Genomic DNA, 17,008 nt, shown 5'->3' on the forward strand with positions numbered 1-17,008 from the left:
GGAATTGCTATTTCACACAGAACTGTTTCAGTGATAATACGGGGAATTGCTATTTCACACAAAACTGTTCAGTTACCATGGTGGAATGACAAAGTTACAAGTGCAATAGCACGTTCCCTTATATTAATGGCCTATACACACTTGTAATGAACAAGTACAGTTTCCTGCAAATCCTCCCTGCGTGTTTGTTCTAAGCAATACTGTTGAAATGTGACTTTAATAACAACCTGGGGCTTGCACTGTGTATGTGTATTTTATTTCATTTCTTAAACAATTTTGTTTACACTGCGTGTCTACAAAATACAGAAAGAAATTGTCCACAACAGACTGGAAATTATTAAAAAAAAAAAAACAAAAACTGTTCTTCACCACAAATAACCGAAGAAAGCCTGCTCTGTAGCGTTTGCCCAGGACTATTTATTCACTCATTTTAATTTAGCTTTTCCAGGACACACTGTATCTTCCAACATCCAATGTGACACTAATGCTACCAGAAACACCCTCTAGCTAAGGATCCAGCCAGGCTGTCTCGTGAACTCTGGCCACTAACACTGTCTGCCCTGTCGGACGTGTGCTGTACCTGCTTGTCCAATGTGGTGGCCACTGGCCACGGGTGGCGACTCAATACTTGAAACGTGGGCTAGTCAGTTAAGGAATGTGATTGCCACCATGTGGCCGGTGGCTACCTTACTGCACACTGCAGGGTAAACCCTCGCATCCTCCCACCCCACATGTCTTCTCCTCTGCCCGCATAAGAAAATGAGTTGGCATTCTCAAGCAATCCAGGTCTCAGTAGGAAACAGACTCGTTTTTGTCCTCATGGGTAGCAGCAGGAGACCTGGAGTGCGTTAGAGAGGGGGGGGTCCTCTGGCTAGCACAGGCAGGATATCGCACAGGTCAGAAGCCGCCCCTTGGCCACCACTGGGAGCGGGGTTAGGGTTAGAGCTCAGCAACCTCACTCCACCAGCTACTTCTGTGGACTTTGTGCAGGTCAGGCATTCCAGCCCCTATCTGTTCTCCCTCTTGTCCTTACAAGCTAAAGACAGAAGAGGAAAAGGCTGAGACTCTTGGGGGAGTATTCTTCCGTGCCCATCTATGATGGTTATAAAACAGCAATAGGGATTGAGGAATATTTTTAACCAATTCACACACACTTTGTTTGACTGAATAATTTCTCCTCCTAGCTGACATAAACTACCAACTCTAAGATCAAGCACTTCAAGATTACCTACCCATCAACTATACTTCAAAAAGAAAGAAAAAAAAAATGACCTGCCCTACATTATTTACGAGGAGGAGCTGGACTCTCTAACCACGCGAACAGGCTAAGGAGCATTACATGTCCTCACTTGAAAACAGCAATAGCACAGGGTCAATTCAGGGCCTTGAAATGTAATTTATTCCCAAAGTAATATTGATGAAATGCACCTGCAACTCCAGGTGAGTAAGTTTAGTTTTCTCCAGCCTATACCCTAGAGAAAGCCCCCTCAACTCTTTCTGAAAGTACCATGGCGGGGGGGGGGGGGCCTGGCAGGAGGGAGCCAAGAAGTCAGATCACTACCCAGACACTGGTGGCCACACCCTGGGTGTGATCACACTCTGCATTACAGGTCACCCCAACGATCTCATACAGCCCCTTTCCAAAGCAGAGGCCAGCTCAACAACTTATTGCAAGAGCCAGACCTTCCTCTGGTCAATATTCTGGGGGCTGGTACCTCGTACAGGACACTGTCCTCCCAGTATCAGGATGTCAGGGAAACCAATTAGTCACTAGCATGGAATCAGAACCCAGGGAGGGCCTGGGTTTCGAATATTCTATGCCAGGCAGGAAAATCACATGGAACTGTTGTGGTCACAGAAGGGAACCTCCTTCTCTTTATCTTGCAGATTCTCAAATGACCCAGAAAGAAGGGAGGACCACCACCTTGAGACTCTGATACAGCACTCACTCACATTTGTTAAGATAAACCCCAGGTCGATCAGATGACTTGGGCTCCTTGGAAGGACACCTGGGCATCTCTGAGAATATTAACAGCTGTGCCCGCACAACAGTGGTCCCAGCCGAGCTGGTGACAAGGCAGCACGTGCTCAGCCCAGCGAGGGCCCAGCCGCACAGTCAACGAGCCCTCCCGTCTCGTCACCCCCTGGAGCGCTCTGCGCTCTGCTCTGCCCAACACCGAAGACAGTGACACTACTCCCCAAGGCGTGCCCCCCGGAGGCCCCTCCCCCCCCCCACTCCCTGGCTCTTGCTAGCCCACACTAGTGTCATCATTAAGTTCTGGAAGCATTCACTCTAGTCCAGGTCGGTGTATTTCCCTACACAACAAACTTTCTAATTACCTCCATGTCCAACTTCCAAGTTTAAATCACCAACGCTCAGAAGAAGGCCTGCTTCTATTCAAGAGAATTTCAACACATCTGACTTCTCATTAGCCGAGCCATGTGTTAAGTTACTACCAAAGTGGCATAACTTGACTTTCTTGCCTACGCAAGACACTTAAAAATCCTGCTTCCTCCAACTTGCCTAAGTCCAAATTAGTTCAGAACAAGAAGTTTCTGAAGCAGGTGACATTTTAACATTTAACCGTCACAGTACATGTCAAGAAATACCTGGTTACAACTCGGTCCCCAGAGTAAATTCCTTTGCCTTCGAAATCAAGCAGAAGTACCCAGGCTACATACTACTCATGCAAAAAACCAGAAACAATAACAAATTTTAAAATACTCAATAGAAAACTTCAGTAAGGTCCATCAATACCCTTGTCTGGAAAAGGAGCTTTTCCTTGCAAAAGGATCAAAAATGCCACTTGAAGCAACTTACGTTAAAGGCAATAAAACTGAATTAGCAGCTATCAAAGCAATATTGGTTTATGGCTTTGGCATTCTCTTTCACACACCACCCTGCCAGCCAGCCATCTCCTGCACTACTGTTTTGCCTTAAAATTGCTGTTTCCTGAATGAGTGTCTCACACAAACACATTTAACAAAGAAGGAACATAAGGTGGGTATCTTCAGCACAAACAGTCCAGCGGTGAGGAAGATGAGTACACAAGAGCAACCCCACAAGTAGCTCATGGGGCAAGACATGGCTCTTATGCAAGGCAAGTGGCTAAGACCACCAGAAAAGTTTAGGGAAAAGGTGGCATCTGAATCACTTTCCTGGGGTCTCTTGTCCTGTCTGCATCCAAGGAGAAGCAGACACTACCTGTGCAAGTACAGGGCCCAAAAGCCAGAGTTGCACCCCATGCAGTGCAAGTGTGTGTGCACCCAGAGCCTGAAGCACAAAGCAGGCTGACTGAGGATCCTGATGGCAGAGGCCGGGCTGTGCGACTACCCGTCTACCTGCATGAGGAAGGCAGCACACCTGAGTCCTTCTAGTAAGCAGGGCAGTGAAAAGACAGCTGTGTGGGGTCCAGGAAGAGTGGAAGCAGAGACCAGTAAGAAGGCTATTGCAAACTTCCAGCATGAGGCCACAGGGGCCGCCTCGTTTAGGGTGGTGGATGGAAAACCAAAAGGGCTTTTGGTAACAGGATGTGGGATTTAGAGACAACAATTCAGGGCCGACTCCCTAAGTCTGGAGGTTCGTGTGACCTGGCTTCCCTGCTCCAACCTGATTGGCAACCTCATCAAATCCATTACTAGATGCTCTAAGCCTAGTGCAAGAGCAAGAATACTCTCATCACGAAGGCCGCTGAGCGGACCAGGCTTCGGCAGCAGTGTCACAACGCACCAAATCCACTAGCCACTCCTCTATCATCCACTACATTTTTCTTAAAATATTACACCGTTAACCTTATATATCTATATAGGCACATCAAGCCTAGGATTTCATAAACAATGCTGCTTAGACTGAGGCTGGTCAGTTTTCTTCCCAATCCATGTCAGGATATAATTACCATAGAACCACGAAAGTCAACTTGCCCCACCTGTGTGCGCCATGCTTGATTAACCTGTGCCCATCCCTGCCTCAGGTGCAACCCTTTTACCATCACAACACCATGAGTGAACACTGATGTTCCTATCTCTGTGCCCTGCACTTCACACATGCTTTGTGCTTCCACCCTCACAACAACCTTGCAGGATACGACAGACCTCCTTTTCAAGGATGCAGAAACTGAGGCACTGAGAGCTTAAGCAACGTGCATGAGGTCACACAACAATTAAACGGCTAAGTCCATGTTCAGACTCAGGCCTGGCGCTAAGCCTGTACTCTCTCACCACACTGCCCCACCATGAGTTAACTCAGTGGCTTCTTTCCTCCTTTCCACAAAACTGATCCCCCCCACCCCACCCCCCAAAAAACAAGATGGAGGTATACACTTTTTTGCAATACGTGCTGTTAACAATCTTTTGTTTACAGATAATCAAAATCAGCAGCCTGGAAGAATCAGGAGGGTGGATGCCTTTGGAAAGTAACTTCCAGTCCCATCAAAACCTGACAGGCTCACATCAGTCAGATGTTTCTAGGTTTGGCTTAATTTCTTCTATGTGTCTCTATCTTTTCTGGGTTCTCCAAGTTGATGCTCACTTTGTAGAGTTCTTTTACCAACCAAAGCTAATGTGAGAGGAAAATCAATATTCTCATATTATTTAATTTTTGTCTTGTTACGGCACGATTTGAAAAGCAAACATGTTTTAGATATAATAAAATGCCCAAGTGTAGTTTATTTGGGTACACGTGTACAAGAGAACTCACTTTCCACTCCCAAACCTGCTTTAGCAGAAAAGTAACTTGAAACTCCATCTACCCACACAAGTTGGAAAGAAAAAGAAATCCACCACTGCTGCCCCCCAAACAAAAACCACAGAAGTCAGTGATCGATTCTTTTCAGAAACTGCAGACGACTCACTGATTTGCTCCCAGCTTGGTGTCCTGAGAGCAGTGGTCTGAGTGTTGTACAAAAGTCAACCAAAACTGTCTGTGCCCATGAGTGTCAAAGATTACACTCTGAAACACAGACTGCTCACACGGGCAGCAGAGCCACACCAGGGCACAAACATCAAGGTACTGACATTTGTGCCAGCCCGCCTATGCTGAAGCCAGGCCTTGGGAAAACTTCCTGGTGATTCGGAGGGGGCGTAACAGACCAGATTATCACCTCTCAAGCACCCGAGAGGGCAGAGGCCACCGCAGGTCCCTCCTGCAGCCCCTCGGCCTGCACTGCCTCTGAGTTAGAGAGTGAATAAACTGTGGAGCACATTCATTCCTGGCCAGGCCGACAAAGGCCACCACCTCCATGGTGCTATTTGCCTCCCAACCTGAAAACCTGCAGGGGCCTCACAGGAAGGAAACATGTGGTCTCAACCCCACTGAACTGCCACCATACCCCACGCCCCCCCCCCCATCTTTTCCCTCTCTGCCCTTCACCCTTCATAACTTTCCTAACGGCTCAAAACAAGACATTTTTAAAATAACTAATCCTGAGCACTGTTATTCTCCAGCAGATGTGCAAGGGCTGCGCAGGGATCAGTCAAAAGCAAATGTGACCCCTATAAAGCAGAGCAGGAGCGCAAACTAACACCGGACCTGCTGGTAGGAAAAAACCGCCAACCAAACCAGTCTCCCCGGCTCCTTCGAAACTGCCCTGCCCAGGAGGGGCGAGCAAATGCTCCTCATCCACAAAGCTTCCCTTCCTCGAGCTCATCAGAGGGAGCCCTGACAGCTTCCAGCTGCTGAGTGAGTCTACAGGAACCAAGGCAAAAACCAAGCAGGTGCGAGTCTCTCACTGAGCCTGGCAGACGAAGCCAAGCAGAGCTGATGGTCACTAAATCCCACCCTTCTCGCTTTTTAATAGGAAGGATTTTCACACTTTCTGGTCCTAAACTACAAGGTATAAACCTAACGCCACATTTTAGGAGTGGGAAGGCTAAGAAAGGCTGAAAGAGACTGCCTAAGACATAGGCAGCTTTTTAAACTGCACACCTGCGGCTGTTCACAGGGTGCTGACGACCATAACCCCTATAAAGACAAGGTACCCTCTGGATAATGAATCGGAGGCCCACTCAAAAGAAGACTGAAGTTTACGGAATCAGCAATAATAAACTACAACCTTTGCCATCCAGTTTGAGACACCAGTAAATTTGCAGATTAATGATTTTACGGGAGACTTTTCCAATGAAAACTTGGATATGAGAACAAAACTCCTTGAGAAAAAAAACGTAGTCTTGAAAGCATGCATGACTTCTGAAAACTCTTCCTCCACTCAACACTCTCTAGTCTTATAGAAAAGCCCTTGAAATTTGTGGACATGACTATTTCCCCAGAGACCCAGTTCTGTACCAGAAATACACTATGCAGTGGGGTCCACGCTGATCAGCTCTCACCTGTGTTCAAAACGCTTAAAAAGTGCTAAGACAACATAAGTGGGACACAGATATGCTAGCACTAGTGGATTTTTGTCTTGACTGGGGGATAACTTGAAAAGGAAACTGAAAAGCAATCCCTTTTTACAAGGCATTAAAAGGAATATACATAATTCTCTCCGCAATGTATTCCTTCAGCTAATTGTTTAATGACACGTGACAAAAACTCTACCAAGTTATTGCCTTTCTGGGGCCAAGTGGGGCCTGGTCCTTGGCATGGACTGGGTTCTCCTGTCCCCCATTACTGGCCACTGAAGTACCAGCGGGAAGTGCTTTCCGCAGGCATCTCCACCACTTCACCTTTTGCCATCTTGCAGGCCATTTTCTTCAGAGCACATCCAACTGTTGGCAGTACGTTACTCACAGGGGAGTACCAGTCATGGTAAGAGTTCCCACCAACCAGGGGGCAGCACCCCACACGTGCAGCCACCCCACAGGACAAATGCTGCTTCACCTGAGCTTCCTTAGCACCCCCATTCACTTCCACACCCCAAGATCTCTGACTAAAAGCAAAACAAGAACAGAACATTCAATACCCCGTTCATTCAGGGGCACTCTTTTGACTCCTGCCTGTCCGTCCCCCTCGAAATAGGTAAGGACTCTCTTTTAAGACTCCTTAGACTTTGCCCTTTTCAGTACTTGGGGCCACGAGAAATAAAAGATGCCTTCCAACCACCAAGTCCGCTTGAGGTACGTAAGCCCAAGACCCTTCCGCGTCCAGCGCCTCTGCAGCAAACCTCTATTACCATGCCCTTGTATCTCAAAGCAGTTTTACCCTGGAAAACTGCTGGCACAGGGGCAGAAAATTAAGTTATCTCTGGAATCAGGGTGGATTTAGAGATAGGTAGTCGTGGGGGTGGGGTGAGGGCGGCGGCGGCTTTCACGTAGTTTCAAACACACACCTGGCCGGAGGCTGACTGCACCGTACACAGCCAAACTCCCCGAAATACAGCTAACTCAGAAACGAAGAGCGCCTGACTCCGAACTCTGGGCCCGTCCAAAGGCTGAGAACATCTGCGCCCCTTGCAGGTGTTTCCAAATGAAGCCCGACGCCAGCAAGTGCTGTTATGGAGCGATCTGGGGGTCCGCTTCGAAGCCCCAATGGGCTCTGCCGGGGAGCGTGCGGGAGCAGGTGCGGGCGAGCCCCGAGCCCAAGGAGGTCTCCGGTTCCCCGACTTTACCGGCTACAGCCAGGCCCCCGCGACGCCCCAACGGGGAGACGGTCCCCGGAGCCCGGCTCCCCAACCGGGCGCGCAGCGGCCGCCAGCAGTCCGCAAACGCCCGCGTCCCTCCGCGGCCGGAGCGCTCTAATTTACAACTCCAGGCTCCGGGCGCTTTGTGCCGGCGAGGCCGCCCGGGTCCCGCGGGCCGGACAATGCGCCGGGCGAGGGGCCACCGGCCGCCCCCCGCCCGCGGGCCCGGCATGACTGTGCAGCCTCGCCCGGCCCGGGCCGGCCGGATCGGGCCGGCCAGGCCGAGGCCCGCGGCCGCCCGGGGCCTCCCGGGGCCTGGTTAAAGATGGCGAGCCCCTCGCGTGGCTCCCGCGGCTCCCCCCGGCCACAATGGAAGGCGCCCCCCGGCCCCGCCGCGGCCGCCCCCGGGCCTCACCTTCCATCTCCATGTCCTCGGGCTCGCTCAGCTGCTGCTCGCCCGCTTCTGCTGCTGCTGCTGCTGCTGCTGGTGGTTCATGTCGGCCGCGGCCTGGGCCTCGCCTGCGGCCGGGGGCCGGGGCTGCGGGCCCGGCGGGCGGGCGGCGGCGGCGAGCCGGGGCGGCGGCGGCGGCGGCGGCGGCGGGGCGGCCTCCTCCTCCTCCTCCCGCGCGTCGTCGGCGGCGGCGGCCCCGGGGCGGCCCGCGGCGGGCGGCGGCGGCAGGGAGACGCGCACGTACTTGCTCGCGATTCGCCCAATCTCGGCGCCGAGGCGGGCGGGCGGCCGGCGGGCCGGGCCGGGCGGCCTCGTCGCTCGCTGCGGCCGCCGCCGCCGCCGCCGCCGCCGCGGGGCCCGCCTCCCGCCGCCGGGGCCGGGGCTGCGGGGCCGCGGGCCGGCCGGGGGCGGAGGGCGGCCGGGCGGGGGCCGCGGAGTCAGCCCCGCCTCGGGCCGGGCGCGGCGGGCGGGAGGCCTGGCCGGCCGCGGCGGGCCTGCGGGGCCTGGGGCTGACGGGAGCGGTGGCGGCGCGGGCGGGCGACGGGCCGGCCGCGCTCCAGGCGCTACGGCCTCCGCCTCCTCGGCGTCGTCGTCGGGGCTCCGGCAGCGGACGCGGCGCCCGGCGGCTCGGCTCGGCTCGCTCTCAAAATGGCGGCGGCGTGAAATGTCACATCCGCATGGGGGGCCCGAGAGCGAGCGAGCTAGCGAGGAGAGCGGGCGGGCGGCGCAGGGAGCGGGCGGGCAGGCGCCGAGCCGGAGGGCGGAGCGGGAGCGGGAGGGCGGAGCGGGGAGGCGGAGCAGGGAGCGCCCCGCCCGCCGCCGCCGCCGCCGCCGCCTCCTGGGTCCGCCCGCCCGCCCGCCCGCCTGCGGCCCGCAGCGCCGCGCCCCCAGTGCCCCTCACCCGGCCCGCCTCGGCCTCTCGCCGGGTGCCCGCCCGGAGCCTCGCGGCCGGGCCCGGGGGCGTTCCGATGTGGGCGACTGGGTGCCCCAGCCCTAGGGGGCGAGTGGCCCGGCAAATGCCCCATCCCGGGCATTTGGTCACCCAGAAAGCCCCTGAGGCCGTCGAGGGTAGGGGCAGAAACCCTGCCCGCAGACGGGTGATCTCGAGCCGGTAGCTGATATCGCCCGTGGACTCCGGAGAAGAGGGCCCGGATCGGAGCGAGCGGCCACCGCGGATCAGCACTTGCTGGCACTGTTATTTACCCCCTTTAAAAGATCTGTACTTTATTCACCCAGTACCTCGCGTACGAGAACTTCTTTTCTCACTATAGCCCAAACCAGAAACCAGGTTTTGGTCCCTCAAAACCAACCCGAATAGCTCTTCCTTTGGCATTAATTTATCCCCTTCATATCAGCCCAGTCTGGGTAAGATCCTTCACCCAGGGCCTCCCTCATTCCCGATCCTTGAGAGACCGGTGATTGGGGTCTCAACTTTTTGATGAGAACCAAGGCAATGCGGATAAAAAAGAGAATGGAAGAAAAGGATACACATCTCTACATATGTGCACCTCTAAGTGACCGTCTCAAGGGAGAATATAATTTTGCCCCCAAATGACCAAGAAATTGTGATTCCTGTCCCACTTTCTATCTCCCTATCTCCTGTCCCTGCATTTTTCTCCAGTTTTTTCCACTTTATTCGCTGTCCGTCTCCCCGCCCAGAAAAGAATGTTTTGTGGACTGTGGTATCCCAAATGCCTGGGACATAGCAAGTAATCAATACATATTTGTTGAATGAATGTATGATTCAAATGTGACTAGATTCCGCTCCCTTCTGCCCCCCCCCCCAGCATTTCATACACTTAAATGTTTCCCACCAGTGAATTTCTTGCTGGACCAAAGCAGTGAGCAGACAAGAGGGAAGGAACTACTTCACCAGGAATCAATCCCAGCCCCTGGGTCACCCCCAGATTCTGAAGAGGTGTTGTTATTCACACAGATTCTCACAAATGCTAATGAACAGTTCTCAGATGCAAAGGAATCCTTCTCTCCAGCTCTCTAGAGACTTGGGGGAGGGCAGAAAGGACTGCTCTGGCAGAGGAAGGGGTGGCAGGGAGTGATAAAGGTGTCTATCGGGTTCCACACTGGCCAACCTTATCTTCATCACTGGGTTCAAAACCAACCAGGGAATTAAAAAGAATAAGAGTAAAAAGAATACCTCGCACGATGGATAAATTAAATGTTGTACACCTACAATAAAATACTGTTTGGCAATGAAGAATGGATGAGGCTTGAAAACACCGTGCCGAGTGAAAGAAGCCAGACAGAAAAGATCTTATAGTGTATGATTCCAATTACATGAAATGTCCAGAGCAGGAAAATCAACCTATAGAGATGTGAGATAGATTAAGGACTGGACAGTTAAGGGTTTGGGAGTGACTGCTAGCAAGTACAGGATTTCTTTTGGGGGTGATGAAAATATCCTAAATCTGATTCTGGTGATGGTTGCACAACTCTGCGAATATACTAAAAACTATTGAATTGTGCACTTTAAATGGGTAAATTATGTGGTATGTGTCAGATCTCAATACAATTAATTTGTTTTGCTTTTTTATAAATTATTAATTTATTTATTTTTGGCTGCATTGGGTCTTCATTGTTGAGCGCGGGCTTTCTCTAGTTGCGGCCAGTGGGGGCTACTCTTCATTGCGGTGCGCAGGGTTCTCATTGCAGTGGCTTCTCTTGTTGCAGAGCACGGGCTCTAGGTGCGCGGGCTTCAGTACTTGTGGCACGCGGGCTCAGCAGTTGTGGCGTGCAGGCCCTAGAGCGCAGGCTCAGTAGTTGTGGTGCACAGGCTTAGTTGCTCCGCAGCATGTGGGATTTTCCCGGACCAGGGCTCGAACCCGTGTCCCCTGCATTGGCAGGTGGATTCTTAACCACTGCGCCACCAGGGAAGTCCCCAACTAATTCTTTTTAAAAGATGAGAATGAGTGAGGAAGACCAGAGTGGAAGCTGTTCATAGTCTAGATGAGAGTTGGAGATGGACTGGGGGTGGGGTTGGGGGTGGAGATGGAGGAAACGGGTTAGTATGTAGGCAGGTCAAATTGCTGAGAGCCTGGAACTGAGTGGGAGGGAAGAGAGAAGAATCAAGCATCGCTCTCAGATTTCTGGCTTGAGCAACTGGGTGAGTGATGGTGCCAGTTACTAACATGGGGGAGAAGTCTGGGGGAGGCACAGGTTTGGAAGTAAAATTAAGAGTAAGTTTCTTTTGGCTTCATTTTGGGGAGTTTGGGGGGTTTGTTGTTTTTATTTGTATTTTTGCTTTTTTTGAACTGTATTACATTTGAGATGCCTGTTAGACATTATCCATACGGCGGTGGTAAGGAGTTAGTTCAACAGGAGTCTGGCCTAGAGGTAAAGATGTGTGGAGATGGTATGAGAGCCTGGAGGCCACCTAGGGAGGTGGGGCTAGAGCAGATTTGGGCCATAGTCAGAGGCTGGTACAAAGAGGGACCAACAAAGCAGACTGTCTCAAGTATAGGCCCCTCACCCATCCACCCAGTCACTCTATCCTGGGACCTGGTTTACTTTTTCATAGTACTTACCAGCATTTTCTTTCTCTCCCTCTCTCTCTCTCTCTCTCTCTCTGTGCAGCTTGTGGGATCTCAATTCCCGGAATAGGGATCAAACCTCGGCCCTCGGCAGTGAAAGTCCTGAGTCCTAACCACTGGACCACATTTTGAATAATTTTTGAATAACTGTTTACATAGCATATGCAGAGTTCTACAAGGGACCTTCAACCTAGATGCTACTCCTACGATTGCGTTCTATTACACTGATGAAATTAAGGTTGCTAATCAGTCGAGTTTAAGTAGAGAGACCATCTGGTTTGGCCCAACCTAATCATATTGGTCTTTTAATAGCAGAGTTTTCTCTGGTGGCAGAAGAGGAAGGCAGAGATGTGACAGATGAGAGGAGGTTCTCTGTTATTGAGATGTAGGGGGCCACGTGGAAGGATCTGAGAGTAGCCCCTGCAGGCTAAGGGGGCATCCCCAGCCACCAGCCTGAAAACGGGGGCCTCAAAACTAAATTCTGCCAGTCTGAATGAGGTGGCCCTTCCCCGGAGCTGTCAGAGAGCCCACCCCTTGGCTTTGGCCTGGTGAAGCCCAAGAGGAGAGCCCTTTGGAGCTGGCCTGGTCTTCTGATCTACAAAACTATGAGATCATACATGGGTGCTCTTTTCCACCTCTAAGTTTGTGATAACTTATTGCACAGCAATAAAAAATGAACACGCATAACTAATGTGTCCCGTCCTACAAGCATCTTGATGAGAGAAACTGTCTTTCTCACAGTTCTGTCCTCAGCACCTAGCACAGTGCCTGGCACATAGCCGATGCTCAATAAAGGTTGAATGAATGCTTTCACCTCAGCTGATGCTAACTGCTTGCTAGGAGCTAGGGGCTGTCTGGGATACAAAGGTAGAAAAGAGTGCCTGCATGCTTTAAAGGCTTCTCAGATGGATTTTCATAGGGATTCAATAACAGCACTTACTTTCTCTTTTCCTGCCTTGCGCATCTTTCATGGAGGAGTGGATGACAGGTGGAGAAGTTATTCCTAGGCCACCATGGCTACTAGAAAAGCAAGACCGGGAATCTCCTGGTGGTCCAGTGGTTGTGATTCCGCACTTTCACTGCCGAGGGCCCGGGGTTCAATCCCTGGTGGGGGAACTAGGATCCCTCAAGCTGGGTGGCCAGAAAAAAAAGGCAAGACCAGTGCACTTTGAGGCCTACCAAGAAGGCCCAGACTCAATTATTCCAGGGGGTTGTGCTAGCCTGTTTTCTTCTTCCCCTGGTGGAATTATAAAACCCATTTGTGGGCTTCCCTGCTGGCGCCGTGGTTAAGAATCCGCTTGCCAATGCAGGGGACATGGGTTCGAGCCCTGGTCCGGGAAGATCCCACATGCCGCGGAGCAACTAAGCCCGCGCGCAACAACTACAGAGCCTGCGCTCTAGAGCCCGCGTGCCGCAACTACTGAAGCCTGTGCGCCTAGAGCCCATGCTCTGCAACAAGAGAAGCCGCCGCAATGAGAAGCCCGCGCACCACAACGAAGAGTAGCCCCCGCTCGACGCAACTAAAGAAAGCCCGTGTGCAGCGACGAAGACCCAATGCTGCCAAAATTAATTAATTAATTAATTAATTTAAAAAAAAACCATTTGCACACAGAAGTGGTACTTGGGGAAGAACTCCACAGAAGTGTATCAGCTGCGTAATGCCTACTTCCTGGGAGGTTTAATGCCAAGATGCCTCAAAGGATCGGTTAGAGAACTCCAAAGGGCAAGAGGATTTAGGGCACTATTTCTTTTTTAAAATAAATTTATTTATTTATTTGTTTATTTTTGGCTGCATTGGGTCTTTGTTGCTTTGCGCAGGCTTCTCATTGTGGTGGCTTCTCTTGTTGCGGAGCATGGGCTCTAGGTGCGTGGGCTTCAGTAGCTGTGGCTCGCAGGCCCTAGAGTACAGGCTCAGTAGTTATGGTGCACGGGCCTAGTTGCTCCGCGGCATGTGGGGTACTCCCGCACCAGGGATCGAACCCGTGTCCCCTGCATTGGCAGGTGGACTCTCAACCACTGCGCCACCAGGGAAGCCCCTAGGGCACTATTTCTGATCACTGCTAATTTTTAGAAATTTTACAACCCCTACCCTGGTTCCAAAACCAGTGACCAGAGGAGACAGAAAACTGGGGAGACAGGAACCGCTGGACCATCTGCCTTGTCATTAGGTAGAGCCAAGTAGGGAGGGGCGCCACCCTATCATTACTCTCTGAGCAAAACATATTTTGCTGCTCCCAGGGCCCGTGCCATGACTCGGCATAAACAGCCAGTTGGTTTTTCTTCTTTAGACCCAAAATATTTATCTACCTGGGAGCTATGTTTTGGTCAGGGTCTAAAATAATTTAATGGAAATGGGAATCAGAGGCACTTTTTTTCCAGTATAACTAAGTTATAATCCATACCTGGAAAGACAACCTAACCCCTCAACCACAAGGTTAGTGAGGATGTGGGTTTAGAGATAAGGCATTTGGCCAAGGTCATGCTGCTGTAAGCAGTTTGGGAGGGTAAGGGGCTTTAGGATGCAAACCAGATGCTCCAGGCTCCATAGAGGGGTCCTGCAAACTCGAACTTGGGAAATTGACTTAAGCTCTTTGAACTCAACATTCTTATCAGGGAAATGGGGAGGGCAGTTTCTACCTAAAGTGGCTGTTAAGGAACTACTTTCCCATCCAGAAATTGTGAGATGGTTCTTGTAAGAGAGAGAATGAGATGAGACCCCAGGCCTTCCCCATTCCTGACCCACCATCCTTTCACTCAAAACGATTCCTAGGCTGAGCACCCACTATGTGCCAGGGACAGGGACGGGGCTGCCTGAGGTTAAACAAATGGCAAAAATGACCACAGGGGTGGCTAATTAGGTCAAGTGGCCAACATTCTTCTGGGCTGTGAGCCGGCAAAACCTTAATGCCCTTAAAGTAAGGTCTTTTCTAGAATGACTGCTCATGGTTAGCCAGGTGTGCTGTAGATACTGGGGTCTTGTTTACTTTTTTAAAAAACAGCTCAGGGACTTCCCTGGTGGCGCAGTGGTTAAGAATCGGCCTGCCAATGCAGGGGACACGGGTTCGAGCTCTGGTCCGGGAAGATCCCACATGCCGCAGAGCAACTAAGCCCGTGTGCCACAACTACTGAGCCTGCACTCTAGAGCCCATGTGCCACAACTACTGAGCCTGCGTGCCACAACTACTGAAACCCACGCACCTAGAGCCCGTGCTCTGCAACAAGAGAAGCCACCGCAGTGAGAAGCCCGCGCACCACAACAAAGAGTAGCCCCTGCTCGCCGCAACTAGAGAAAGCCCGCGTGCAGCAATGAAGACCCAACGCAGCCAAAAATAAATAAATACATAAATTTAAAGGGCAATGAACTCTGTATTTGGCTAATATAAGGCTAGAAGTTTGTCACATAATGCACATTCTTGACAATTTTCTTAGCACGAATTGTAAACCAAATAATAAGCACTCCTCAAAGAGCCAGGTAACATGCTTTATGTTGAGTATCTGAATCCCCACAACCAGGTAAGAGCAGTAGTAATTGCTCGTGTTTACTGAGCGCTTCCCTGTGGCAGGCACGGGGCCAAGGGCATACAGCAACTCATTTGTTTAATCCTCTCAAATGCCCTGTGATCTAAAACTGTCATGCACCCCTCTTTACAGGGGAGGATACCAAGCCGCAAAGAGGGCAGGTGCACAAAGTCTCAGAGGTAATAAAAACAAGGGAAGGGTTTCTTAATATAGGTTAAGCATAGACTTAGCAGACGAGTGACCCAGCTATGTACCCAACAGAATGGAAAACAGGTTCTCAAAAGCTTGTACACAAATGTTCATAACAGCACAAAGCACAATAGCTAAAAGGTGGAAACAACCCAGATGTCCATGGACAGATGAATAGGTTAACCAAAGGCGGTATATCCTACAATGGAATATTACACAGCCACTAAAAAGGAAGCACTGATACCTGCTACGAAACGAATAAACCTTGAAAACATTACACTGAGTTAAAGAAGCCAGCCACAAAAGGCCACATGTTGTATGATTCCATTTATATGAAATATGCAGAATGGTCAAACCCAGAGACAGAAAACAGATTAGTGGTTGCCAGGGGCTGGTTATGGGGGTGGAAAGAGTGAGTACTTAATGGATATGGGGTTTTGGGGAGTGGGGTAATGAAAATGTTCCAGAAATAGCGGTGATGATTGCATAACATGGTGAATGGATGACATGTCATCAATGGTAAATTTTATTTTATGTACTTTACTATCCTGAAAAGAATAACAAGGTAAAGGTTTGAGCCAGGGTATCCTCTCATCCCATAGCATATGCCTCTAACCACTATGCCATGCTTTACGTTCTGTTAGAAGGTATTACTGTTCTCATTTTACAGATGGGGAGACTGAGGCATGGCGAGGAGATGGTGAAAATGGGATTCACACCTAGCTCTGCCTGTCTCAGAAGTCAAGCCTAAGAGCTGCCTCCCAAGGACAGCGAGCTCCTGGCTTTGGACGGGTTCAGCACCACTGCCATTTAGGGCTGTCCTGTGCACTGTAGGATGTTTAGCTGCATCCCTGGTCTACCCACCGGATTCCTATAGCAACTGTGACAAACAAAAATGCCTCCAGAACTGGCACTGGGTTGTTCAATGACTCAACTTACTTTTCTACTCATAACCCTAAAAATAAACTGCTGACTTGGAAAATTATTTTCAAAGACATTTGAAAATGAGGGTGGAGAATATCTATGTGTTAAAAGTAAAATTCATTTAACCTCACACTTAGTCATTCATTCATTCTTTCAACAAATATCGGCCAAACGCCTTTCCTGGCCCCCACACTCAAGGTCTGGATGGAGGCAGAAAAAAAGAAATCTTGCTTTAAGGCAGTAATCTGGGTCCCCTGGCTGATGAGGCTGGCTCATCCTTCCGGCTGGAAATGCCCTTTCTCAGAACCCCTCTCTGCCATCTCTTAGGACACTTAGACACAGAGCACAGCTAAGCTACTGGGCTCTACGGCCGGTCAGGAGGTAGTTCTTTCCTTCCATAGCCCTTGCTCAGGAAATATTTTTGATTGAATCAACGAATACACATGCTGGCAATAGGCAGATTTCTTGCGCCACTGTTAGGAGTGCAGTAACTGTTGCAAGCAGCAACTGGATTTCATCTGCCAGATGGGAACTCAGGGAATTTAAATTAATTAAAATAATGGCATTTGATATCAAGGTTGATAGGGAAAGAGTCTCAGGTTCTGAGGGCAAGAAACCAGCTTGAGAACACCAAGGTCCCTTTCGTCTTAAAGAAAATTACACACAAAAAAGGGACAACGTTTATTAAGCATTCACTATGTGCCAGACACCCTGGTGAGTGTTCTCTTTTTTTTCTTTAAATAGTCCAGAACCTCCAAAGACTTAATACAGAAACATATCCTATATTAATAACTACCATATTTCTTTAGAAAGCAGGTTTT

The 17,008-nt window shown here is 50.5% G+C and overlaps 2 protein-coding genes across 2 annotated transcripts in view; both read right to left on the bottom strand.

Moving 5' to 3' along the window:
• The window catches only part of USP7 (ubiquitin specific peptidase 7), a 56,636-nt gene extending 48,506 nt beyond the window's left edge, over positions 1-8,130 (bottom strand). The window contains exon 1 of the mRNA XM_036825355.1: positions 7,972-8,130. Within this exon, the coding sequence (XP_036681250.1) occupies positions 7,972-7,984 (13 nt within the window). The 5' untranslated portion in view covers positions 7,985-8,130. The remainder of the gene's footprint in view (positions 1-7,971) is intronic.
• Positions 7,999-9,032, bottom strand: LOC118881641 (basic proline-rich protein-like). The gene is made up of 3 exons (XM_036826767.1): positions 8,909-9,032; positions 8,164-8,708; positions 7,999-8,094 (listed from the first exon to the last, which is right to left on the bottom strand). Exons 1-3 carry the CDS (start codon positions 9,030-9,032, stop codon positions 7,999-8,001), a joined length of 765 nt encoding a protein of 254 aa, XP_036682662.1.
• Between the last annotated feature and the right edge of the window lie 7,976 nt (positions 9,033-17,008).

Source organism: Balaenoptera musculus, chromosome 15, assembly GCF_009873245.2.
Source record: "Balaenoptera musculus isolate JJ_BM4_2016_0621 chromosome 15, mBalMus1.pri.v3, whole genome shotgun sequence".
NCBI lineage: Eukaryota > Metazoa > Chordata > Mammalia > Artiodactyla > Balaenopteridae > Balaenoptera > Balaenoptera musculus.

What these genes read in the sequence shown, in the direction of transcription:
- LOC118881641 (XM_036826767.1), bottom strand. Translation starts at nt 9,032, where the DNA reads ATGGGGCATTTGCCGGGCCACTCGCCCCCTAGGGCTGGGGCACCCAGT. An exon ending in GAGAGGCCGAGGCGGGCCGG is followed by an intron (nt 8,709 to 8,908) that starts GTGAGGGGCACT and finishes TCTCCTCGCTAG; the next exon opens with CTCGCTCGCTCTCGGGCCCC. An exon ending in CGCGGGAGGAGGAGGAGGAG is followed by an intron (nt 8,095 to 8,163) that starts GCCGCCCCGCCG and finishes CCGGGCCCGCAG; the next exon opens with CCCCGGCCCCCGGCCGCAGG.